Here is an 11,974-nt window from a genome sequence, read left to right as displayed (position 1 = left end):
CCGGTGTTTTCTTCTGTGTATCTAGCCCCTGTTTACCATGAGTGTGCAGCAGCAGTACATCAAGCCCTTTTCAGAGGATGAATATGACCAACTCACCAAAGAGTTTGAAGACAATGCTGTGGGTATTGGTTTTAGTCTGGTTTACTTGAATGTACTACAATAACCACAGTGTTACAGTATTTGCATTTCTAGCTGTGTTCTGTGCTCACATCGATTTATCTCTGCAGTCACTCGGTGTGAATCTGCAGAGCATGTACTGTTTCACTGTGTAATCACACACCTGTGTTGTGTTAAGAGCATTAATTGTAAATAATTTAATTTCACGTCCAGTATTTAATACCACTAAATACTGGGTAGTCAGACCAGCCGTAACTAGCTTTTATACTCTGTCTGCTCCATGCCCAGCTCACTGTTTAGTCTAAAACTTTGAGATCTTTAATAATTTTCTCCCTGTTATTTTTGTTTTGGTTGATTTTTCATTAAATCTTTTTTCTTCCTTTGCATGTAGGTCGCCATGCAGTTCATCATTCTCTACAGTTATGAGGACATTGTGACAGCCATGATTGAGGGTAGTTCTGGATCTGTTTGGAGGATCAGTCCCCCGAGCAGGCAGGAAGTCATTAAAGAGTTACTCGGTCCTGTCGACCTAACACTTCGTCTGTCCTGGAATTTTCAGAGGTAAAACACACAATATTCTGAATACGAAGCAACATTAGAGTACATGTTTATTAGAGAGGTACAGCAGTTATTGTCTACTCTAAACAGTGAGGCTCATTTCAGCCAGTGGGGTTGGAGATTTTGTCGATGTTGATGGAATTATGAACACAGAAAAGTACCGTGATTTTGATCCCAAACACAGACTGACAGAAAAACACACGTGATCACTATCAGTCATGGATTGGCCTCCCCAAACTTTGAGCTCAAACTGAAGCAGTGTGGGATCATCTCTGCACATCGGTGATAAGCTGTTGATTTCATATTTGATCTGCATTCCTGTTCTCACCTATAGTCCTGTAGTAACTGAAAGAACGACAGTGCTGATACAAGCCACAGATACAAGCGTTTTATAGAGGGTGGCAGGGCTCGCCCTTACAACTAGGATGAGGAGATCAGTCATCAGTGGTACTGGTCCTCCACACAAAGGAGGCTGTGGAGGTGCTTCAGGCATCTGACTAGGAGGCCTCCTAGGAGTGAGGTGTTTAGGACACGCTCTAAAAAGAGGAAACCTTGGGCAGACCTGAGGCCAGCCAAGATGTGTAATATCCACTCATCCATCCACCCACCCATCCATCCATGGGTGGGTGGATGGGTGGATGAATATGACCCTGACAAGTTTATCGTTGTCTGACAGACAGTGTCTTTCACTTTTCTACAACAACACCTGCTGATGGCAAGTGGAGTAGATTTAGCTTTTATAAACAAAATAAATAATAAAAATTGATTACAATGTGAAAGTATTCTATAAGATAAATATGAAATAGATGTTGTGAAGAGCTATAAAGTCTTTCAGACTTTTCCTTTTTTGAGCTGTTCTGACGTATCACTGAGGTTGTAAATGTGATTTTTCTGGTTTTCCTTCTCTCAGGGACCTGGGTAAGGGTGGAACAGTGGAACATGCCTTTGATAAGCATTCTATAGACCTGGAACCTGGGAACCCAGTCAGAGCAGACCTGGCTTCATTACTGGTTGGCAACCGCACTGAGCCGGTGTAGGTTTTCTCTCTGGAGGGATGTTTATGTTAATAAAAGTGTTTATATTCATGGAAAAAATGAATAGTGCTTCTTTTAACAGGTACTGTCTTGTATTTTTTCCAGGCTTGTTCCCAGTATGTTTCCTAAGTACATCCGTGCCCCCAATGGAGCTGAGGCCAAGCCAGTCGGTCAGCTGCATGAAGGTTTACAGATTTTATATTATAATAAATGCATTAGTGAACAATTATTTATTTATGAAAACTTCCACAATCAAATTATTACTATATGGTACTAATATATAAGTATGATACAGCATAGTTTGAACAAGAAGCACAAAGTCACTCGCCTAACGAACAGAATAGAGAATAATCCTTTAATTGTCCCACAAGGGGAAATTTGGTGGTCGGAGCTGCTGATACTGGCTGCCAGCTCGGAGTGGCGCCGGAAGCAGATGCACTCAAATGGGATACTGAGTGCATGTAAGACAAAATATCTAGTGTATATGAAGTGGTTAAAGAAAGGAACAATTGAAGCTGAAAAAATCTATAAGATAAATAAGAATGAATTGACATGAATAATAAAAGAACTGCAAAACAGATTACAACATTAAATTTTTAGATTAAAAATAAAAATAATAAGAAAAATGCGCGCGAAGTAGTAAATATTATTGTCAATAAAAGAAATTAAAAGGATGAAATATCCAAAGAACTCCCAAATACCAAACAGCAAATACCGATCAGTGACAGCTTATTGTGAAAGGTTTTAATGATTTTGTTCTTAATGTTCGTCCTTGACATCTTTGTGTAACTACAAATATAAGTGTAGCAAACTCCATATTTAAGGGCAACAGATGAAGATGAAGTTATTGATATAGTGACATCATTTAACTTTAAGAGATCAATGGATTATGATGGCTCTGATATGGATTTAGTCAAAGACATCACTGGATGTAAGGTGAAACCATTTACCTACACTGCACTTTGTCATTGCAAAATGGTTTATTCCCTGGAAATTGCAGAGGTTGTGCTGATATATAACGGAGATAAACGTCTACAGTCCTCTAACATACTGGAACAAATATTTTGCAATAGTTTGCGTCACAAAAAACAATGTGCTGTATGCAACACTGTGGCTTTAGACCCAAAGTAACCACAACACATGGTTTAAATATGTTTATAGATACACTTCTATCAAAAACAAAGAACATGCTATGGGAGTATTCTTTGAGCTTAAAAAAGCATTTGATACAGTTGATCAAACACCTTTACTTAACAAACTACACACATACGGGCTGGGAGGAGTCGCATTATCATGGGTTAGAAATCTTGAAAACTGCAATCAGTTCATCTTAATAAATGCCTCACAATCAAACCCTTAGTGTAGGGATCCCCCCGGGGTCTGTGTTGGGGACACTGCTTTTTATACTGCACATTAATGACATCTCTCCAATTTCAAAGACATTGAAAGTAATATTGCTTATTGTGTTGTGGAAGCATCCTGGAACAGCATCTGAAGTAGAAAATGAATTAAATAAGCTGAAGACCAGGTTTTACACTATAACACTATAAGATAATATAATAATCTTATAATCGGGATCATATAAATTCTACTACTAGGAAACTGATGAAAGATACCATAGAAAATCTATAATCAAATTTCTTGGTGATGATGCATCACAAACTATTCTGGATGCCACAGTAATCGTATTAAAGGCAAAATATCAAAGTCTCTTGGAAATTCAAAGACTGCAAATATCAAATATTCTGTATTGTTCAATCCTACTTGCTTACATGACACACTGTGTGATATCTGGGGAAATACCTATAAAACACAAATACCCTCAACATTCATAAATAAAACCAGTTCAAGAGAACCATCAAATCCACTTTTTATTAAAAGAAATACTCCTAAACTTAAAGACTTGGTCGACCTTGGAGCTGCACAAATATTGTATAAAGCAGCAAACAAATATTTGCCCACAACAAGCAGGACGTCTTCCAAATAATGGCGACTCATCAGGACCTGAGGCAAATCCTTATGCTCAGCAAGTGGTTAGTAAGGACTAATGTAAAATATCACAGCAATACGGTCACATGAGTGAGTATGTGGAACAAAGATCCTTTGATAAAATCATCACAACAGTTCAGTAAAAAACTGCAAATCCCTCACAGAGTTGTAGGAAATTAAATCTACATCTGTGGGTCACAGGCTTTCCATCCGTGCTCCAACTCAAAATCCCCCAAAGTGCATTTGGAGTATTTGGAGTATTTGGAGTATACCTCAAACACTAGGCAAAAAAAAAAAAATAGTCAGAGGCTTGATGTCAGCATCCAGATATTTTAGTCCTTAACATATGTGATATTAAAAACAGATTGTTGTCTTACAGGTAATGAAGCTGGATACATGGATATAACCCTGTCACTAAATAGCAGTGGGAACCAGGAGTGGTGGGACATTGCTATTGCGAACTGTGACTCCTCACAGTGTGGTGTACTACCCATGGTCATATTCAGTGACAAAGTCAGTCCTCCCAGCCTGGGCTTTCTGGCTGGATACGGGTAAGAAGCACACAATTCCACACGTAGGAGTTTTGGGCATCAGTGAGCAAAAACATTCATTCAACTGAAAAAATTCAATTGAATTTTATTTATATAGCACCAAATCACAACAATGGTTGCCTCAAGACGCTTTGTATTGTAATACAGATACACACAATAATACAAAGAAAACAGAGCAAACCCCGACAATCGTGTGATCTCCCAATGAGCACGCGCCTTGGCAACTGTGGGAAGCAAAAACTCCCTTTTAACAGGAAGAAACCTCCAACAGAAACGGGCTTTAAATGCTTTACGTACTAGAAGTAAGCCTCAGTGTGAGAGTGTAGTGCTCTAACGAGGTGATACTGTGTGTTGCCTCACAGCGAGCAGGCTCATGGTTTCAGACCCTGGCTGGCGTCCCTGTGCAGACTTTGTATGTTCTCCTAATGCCTGGGGGGGTTCCTTGGGGTACTCTAGCTTTCACAATCCAAAGACATGCATGTGAGGTTAATTAGTGTTTCATAACTGTATGTGGGGCAGACAACGTCCTTACAGATGTGTCGAAAACAGCACTGTGTGAATGAATGGCTTATAATCTGAGTGGTCATTAAGACTAAATAATCTCTATATAACTGCGAGACTCTATTTACTAGCAGTGCTGCTTTACAAAAAAGGTGCATGATCTCTATAGAGCTGTTAAGAAGTTATAATTGCATTCAGGAAACTAAAATGCTGTTATAAGTTAAAGTTAAATGTTTTTTTACTAGCTGACTTCAGTGTAAACATGTATTAAAAAATAAATAAATTAAAAAAATTCCCCACTTGCCCCTGCGGGCGGTCTAGGACTCTGGCCAAAGTAACATCTCTGATGGACAGAGTCTCCCACTCCATGCATGTAAGTGTTGCTGAACTGCAGAGCTCCTTCAGTGACAGACTGCTGCATCCTCGATGCATGAAGGAGCGTTTCCGCAGGTCCTTCCTCCCTGCAGCTGTCAGACTGTACAATCAAGACTGCTCCCAACAAACACAGCTGTTCACATCAGCGCTGTAACTTGCACTATTTTATCAACCGATTCACACTATAACCTGGGTTTGCCTCTTAACTTTATTTAATTTTATTTAATTTAATAACGGTACAGTACTCTGTTTGTGGTAACCATTGTCCTTGATGTAAATATGTAAAAACTGTGTATGTTTCTGTTCTGTGTGCTGTTTGTTTGTATATGTGTCTTGCCTGCTGCTGTTACACCCAAATTTCCCCTTGTTGGACAATTAAAGGATTATTCTATTCTATTCTATCCTTCAAGCTCGGGTCCTCTACCCCTCTATCACTACGGCCGTCTTCTTCTGCCTGTCTACCACCACTATGTCCGGTTGGTTAGCCACCACCATTTTGTCCGTCTGTATCTGGAAGTCCCACAGGATCTTAGCTCGGTCATTCTCCACCACCCTTGGGGGCATCTCCCATTTTGACCTCGGGACATCCAGGCCATACTCGGCACAGATGTTCCTGTACACTATGCCGGCCACTTGGTTATGGCGTTCCATATATGTCCTGCCTGCTAGCATCTTGCACCCTGCTGTTATGTGCTGGATTGTCTCAGGGGCATCTTTACACAGCCTGCACCTGGGGTCTTGCCTGGTGTGATAGACCCCAGCCTCTATGGATCTTGTACTCAGAGCTTGTTCCTGTGCTGCCATGATTAGTGCCTCTGTGCTGTCTTTCAGTCCAGCTTTGTCCAGCCACTGGTAGGATTTCTGGATATCAGCCACCTCCTCTATCTGCCGGTGGTACATACCGTGCAGGGGCCTGTCCTTCCATGATGGTTCCTCCTCTTGCTCCTTCTTCCTTCCTGCTGCCTGAGGTATTCACTGAGCACACAGTCAGTTGGGGCCATCTTCCTGATGTAATCATGGATGTTCATTGTCTCATCCTGGACTGTGGTGCTGACACTTGTTAGTCCCCGGCCTCCATCCCTCCGCTTAGCGCCAAGCTCGGGTCCTCTACCAGAGGCCTGGGAGCTTGAGGGTCCTGCAGTATCTTAGCTGTTCCCAGGACTGCGCTCTTCTAGACAGAGATCTCCGATGTTGTTCCCGGGATCTGCTGGAGCCACTCGCCTAGCTTGGGAGTCACCGCACCTAGTGCTCCGATTACCACTGAGACCACTGAATGAATGAATAAAGATAGATGGACTGATATAGATATAGATGTATATAAATAAAATATAATGTAATGTAATTTTTCCCCTTCTTTTCAGTATCATGGGGCTGTATGTGTCTGTGGTCCTAGTCATTGGAAAGTTTGTCCGTGGCTTCTTCAGTGAGATCTCCCACTCCATCATGTTTGAGGAGCTGCCCTGTGTGGACCGCATTCTCAAGCTCTGCACTGATATCTTCTTGGTAAGTGTGCGCTGTGTGTATAATAACACACATGCATTTAATCTAGACTCACCAATAACAGAGAATAATTAAAGTTAGTATTTCCAAATTGCTAAACGCACACATACACAGTGAAACCACAAAAACACACAGTCGTGTCTGGAAAAGCCATTCTTTAAAATCCCCGTCTGTGTGTTTCAGGTGCGTGAGACAGGAGAACTGGAGTTGGAAGAGGAACTTTACTCCAAACTGATCTTCCTCTATCGATCTCCTGAGACTATGATCAAATGGACTCGGGACATTATCAGTCAACACCGAGACGGACAATGATTGACTGCCTGAGAAATCATGTTTCCTTGAGATAAACTACAGTAAAGCACAAATGCAAAGATGTCCAGGAGACAATGCACAGAAGGGGATTGTTGAGAACACTCCACACTTACCAAGTGGACACCAGCAGACACACAGACCCTAACCCTCCTCTGTGGGTCACATGCTGTAGCATATTTGCACCTCTCTGACAACTTCAGTCAAACCAAGCATACCCAGTACAGAGTGGACAGGAATGAGAGTGGAACTGCAGCTGATGGGATTCATGACATATCTGTTGTGCAAAGCTGGACATCATTTCCCTCGAAGGCAAAATCTGTCATGTCTAGGTGTGTGCATGTGTGTGCACGTTACACTGTAGGTGGAGTCATTTTGCAGACAAAAGCTATGATAAGAAGAAGCAGCTGAAGTCTCTGCATCTACATGAAAATATGCAACGCTGCCACTCAAACTATAAATTATAAGTATACCAAAATACATATAATGTGTCAGCTGGTCACTATTTTAAGTTAACTAGCTCTTTTTCATTAAATTACCATCATTTGCAAAAATGCAAACAGTCCTCGTTACTTAAAAGGGTTGGAACAAATACACTAAAAGACTACAAATCCTGAACGATTCATTCGATGAACTGACTGATCAGTTGGACTCATCAGGCCACACCCCCCGTCCTCATCACTCTGACTGAATTTATTTTGATTTATAAGCCCTGGGATTCTGTAACTCTGATGTTTTTATGTGTATGACCATGCTGTGCATGACGCTGACAAACAGTCTGCCAAATATGAAGTCAGTTCATGTGAACTCCCTGGAATTAACTTGGTGCCAGAATGTCTGTGCAACTAAGCAATAATACAATACCTGTTTATACATTATGGTAAAATATACATCATAAAACACTAAATTTCCAGGTTAAAAAACTGTCACTATTTATTGTGTTCATGCAAACATTGTTATCATGGATATCAAACCCATTGTGACAGGTTTTTGCTGTTCCACACTGTCTTTACAAAACAATCATTTCTTTACTTTCAGGTGGAGAGTGCATATGTTTTCTTATTGTTTTTAGATATTAAAAGTACCTGTTTCTACAAGAATAGAGTTCTTCGTTTTTATATCACAGCCAATGACAGACCAGGGAAATGGGCTGAATCTGCGATGGTGTCATTTATGAAGCAGTACTTGTAGAAGAAGGTTACTTTTCATAAGTGAAGAAGGCACATGGATGTTAATATGGATGCTCTTTTTTGGGGGGGTTACTGAAAACTTTAGAGCAGTTCAGTCTGAACTTCAACATGTTTGTTATCATAAGTTGTCAGAGATTACTCTTGAGATAGGAAAAATATTGTAAGTTCAAGTGTCTTATACTAGCTGATGACTGAAAGGTTCAGAACACACCGGTGCAAGAAGTCCACCTGTGTGTTCTAATTTTTCTAAACGATGTCAGGTGAGTTTTTCCAAATTCTAACGTTCCACCAACATTCTACGATACACCATTTTATTAAATCAATATTTATTCAATAAACACCCAAAACCCCATGCACAGAGATTCCCCACACTCCCTTTGCCTCTCCCAGAACCTTTAAATGGTGTTTGGACCCCGGGGAAACATTTGCCCAAACATCCTGGAGAGCACACAGGAAAGACAGCTGAGTAATCTCATCTCAACAGCTACTTCTTCGCACCACCTTTATCTCTAGACTTTGCTCACACATTTGTGTTAGTTCTCCTTAATGGTAAACCTTATTTGCTCGCAGTAACAATTCTTTCCTCCTCACAGACAACCACCACACTTCTTGATGAGGAGCAGCCGTGCAGGACCCGGAACAAAAGGCTACCTGCTAATTATTAAAATACTCAATAAATATTCAATAAATTATTAAACCTCTTGTGTGCAAATGTTATTGATGTGCAAATCTAGGCTTAAATTGCTATGCTAAATAAAGTGCTAGTTAAAGTGCTGTACAAGTTATAATACAAGTAATGATTGTAAGGGAGTCCTCTTCCATGGGTTTACTCCCACAGTCTAAAATCATGCATGTTAGATTAACTGACCATTCTGAAATGTCCGGATGTGTGAATGTGAAATATTATTTGTTTCCCTTTATGGGAAGCAGATGCCAGTACATTTTATTTACTGAACCACAAGTGATGACTCTGGTCCTGGGCAAAGCATTGGGAGTTAGCTGGGTTTGTCCCCATAAAACACTGCAGAGGTGTCAGAGTTGTAGGCTGTGACCTGTTGGACCATATTATAACAATATAGCACAGGCATAAGGAGAACACGAAAACATCACAAAGAAACGGCCAAGCCAACCAGGAAATTAGACCTTCTTGCTGCAAGGGGACAATGTTGATTGTTTAATTCTAAAAATACATAGTTACAGCTCCCTGCATACACCAACGTCTCCATGCCCCGCAGGCAGTTATCACTTAATTATCACTAAATTCAAATTTGTTTTTTTTATAGCACCAAGGCACAACAGTGGTTGTGTGAATACACTTTATATTGTAAAGAACCTACAATAATCACATTAGCAAGCATGTGGCAAGAGTGGGAAGGAAAAATGCACTTTTAACAGGAAGAAGCCTCCAGCAGCACAAGGCGCAGGGAGGGGCGGCCACCTGCCCTACAGCCTCCTATAATTTTAACACAGCCTTGTTACAGTTTCTTACATAATAGACTGTGTGTTGGAAAAAATGCAATATTTTACTCTGAAGTATTTTATTCTTGAAGAAGTAAGCAGTTTGTTTAAAAATGACAGCTTCTGTAAAATCTAAACAGGAGATTTTATCGAAACTGAACATCTTTGAACCCGTTTTGTCTTTTTTCAGAAAGTTTGCTCATATTGAGATAATTTCTATTACTTATTTTCCTTTTGCTCTTTTCAACGCGGCTGAACAGCGACCCTCACTGTTCTGCTTCCCCAAGAACAACTTCAGGTGCCGTGCCAAGGCAGGGATCCCCGAGAGAACTTGTTTCCCCCTCGTCGAGAGTGCGCACTGGGCAGGGAGAGCGGATCCAGTTGACCGTTCCAAACAACTGGGCTTGTCGTGATGATTTACTGTAGTGAAAGATGAGTGTCAGTACATTACCGTTCACTTTGTGGGTTACAACAGAAAATGATACATTTCTTGTTCTCACATGATATTGGACGAAGACATTTTCCCTAATAAGAGGATAATCACGTGTGTAACTTCGATTCATAGAAACTTTAATGCTCAAAACACTCAATATTCTCAACAAGGAAATGGCTCTGTGTTGGTTTCCTGACGTCCTCTAAATATACTGTTTACTCTGATGCACATCGCCAAAAGTTATGTCTGCTGGAAACAGAAACACAGCTTTCTGAGTACATCACTCAAAACAATTGTCTATTTTGTCCCCCCTCTCAACCTTAAGAGTACTTTAATCTACTCACTATGTACTATGTACTAAGAAAGCTGTGAATGGTACTCATGGCATTGATCAGTGGTCATGAGAATTTGCATATTAAGGATCAAGGAACTGACTTCACAGCCCGTTGTTAGTCAGTGGTGTTAGTTTCAGTCATTGTGCAAATGTACTGTTTATAAGGTTGGAAACCTGCAGTCAGCTGAGACTGAAGAAGTCACCTAGAGTGACGAAACGTTTCTCCCACTGAAAGCGCTACGTCCACATTAACAGAATCAACTTTTAGGGATCCTATTCAGACATCCTTTACATCTTAGTTTGGATACTTTCCCTTTAGAGGCCACCTGCCTTCAAGATTCCTCACTTTTGCCACAGGTTATTGTATTTACTTACCTGAACATGTTCAGACACTACGAACAACTTTAGATCTCCCTGAGACCATGAGTGATGAAAATTCAGAGTTTGTTAATCCTGAAATGAGAGAAACAAGGTTTCTGTTCCAGTTACCAGAGCAACAGACTTCTGATGTTACCTTTTATTTAGTTACGTTAAAAAACAAACAAAGATAATGCAGTTTGACGGGCATAAATAGCATTTTCTACACTAAGATGATTACCAAACAGTTATTAGCTGAAACCCTGGCATGACTCAGCATACTCTGCAGTCTCTCCTTAAAAAAATAGGAAACACACTCAATAGAAAAACACAATTTAGATGATTATCTAAAACTGTCTGATTCACAAAGAGCTCTTAACCCTTTTTTTGTAAGGCAGGGTATTGTTATATATTTGGACACAAACCAAAGGTCATCAGCTACAATTACTGCACTCAGAAATGTTTAGATCTCCAACATACTGTTTTATCCGTTTGATTGATCACAAAATTCTCAATGCAATAAAAAATGTTTGAGAACATTGTTGCTCTTCCAGTTCTTCCAGTGATCTTACAGGACTGTTTCATAGAAGTAATCTGTTACCCCGGTAATGTTTCCACAACATGTCAAATAGTCTACCTTTCACATCACAGGATTAAAAAAATCCCCAAAAAGTTGCAGGCCACAGTGGACATTAACAAATGAAACATTCTCAGAATGCCACAGTTAAAACCTTTAACCCTACAAGCAATGGCTTATTTGAAGAGTTTCAGTCAGGTTTCAGAGCTCATCACAGCACAGAAACAGCTTTAGTGAAGGTTACAAATGATCTTCTTATGGCCTCTGACAGTGGACTCATCTCTGTGCTTGTCCTGCTAGACCTCAGTGCTGCGTTCGATACTGTTGACCATAATATCCTATTAGAGCGATTAGAACATGCTGTAGGTATTACAGGTACTGCACTGCAGTGGTTTGTATCATATCTATCTAATAGACTCCAATTTGTTCATGTAAATGGAGAGTCCTCTTCACCCACTAAGGTCAATTATGGTGTTCCACAGGGTTCGGTGCTAGGACCAATTCTGTCCTGTGGGTCCCAGGGTATTTAAAATTAGAATGGGAAACAACCCTTAGCTTAGGTTCCAGGTTCCTCTTCTGTTGAATCAAATCCCAGTTTGTGTTTCTATTTCACTTACTGTGTACTGTATACACCACTCTGCGTTAATTATTAATCTTTGGCTCTCTTCCACAGCGTGTCATTGTCCTGTTT

General features: G+C 40.4%; 1 protein-coding gene across 1 annotated transcript in view; it reads left to right on the top strand.

Annotated features, from left to right (window-relative positions):
* The window catches only part of piezo1 (piezo-type mechanosensitive ion channel component 1), a 92,904-nt gene extending 84,876 nt beyond the window's left edge, over positions 1-8,028 (top strand). The window contains exons 48-54 of the mRNA XM_039621658.1: positions 26-118; positions 509-678; positions 1,586-1,708; positions 1,815-1,894; positions 4,078-4,249; positions 6,487-6,628; positions 6,809-8,028. Coding sequence (XP_039477592.1) covers positions 26-118; positions 509-678; positions 1,586-1,708; positions 1,815-1,894; positions 4,078-4,249; positions 6,487-6,628; positions 6,809-6,937 — 909 coding nt within the window. The 3' untranslated portion in view covers positions 6,938-8,028. The remainder of the gene's footprint in view (positions 1-25; positions 119-508; positions 679-1,585; positions 1,709-1,814; positions 1,895-4,077; positions 4,250-6,486; positions 6,629-6,808) is intronic.
* Positions 8,029-11,974: the final 3,946 nt, after the last annotated feature.

This window comes from Oreochromis aureus, linkage group 13 (assembly GCF_013358895.1).
Source record: "Oreochromis aureus strain Israel breed Guangdong linkage group 13, ZZ_aureus, whole genome shotgun sequence".
Lineage (NCBI taxonomy): Eukaryota > Metazoa > Chordata > Actinopteri > Cichliformes > Cichlidae > Oreochromis > Oreochromis aureus.
The sequence above is the reverse complement of the archived record's forward strand: the minus strand, read 5'-3'. Positions and strand labels throughout refer to the sequence as shown.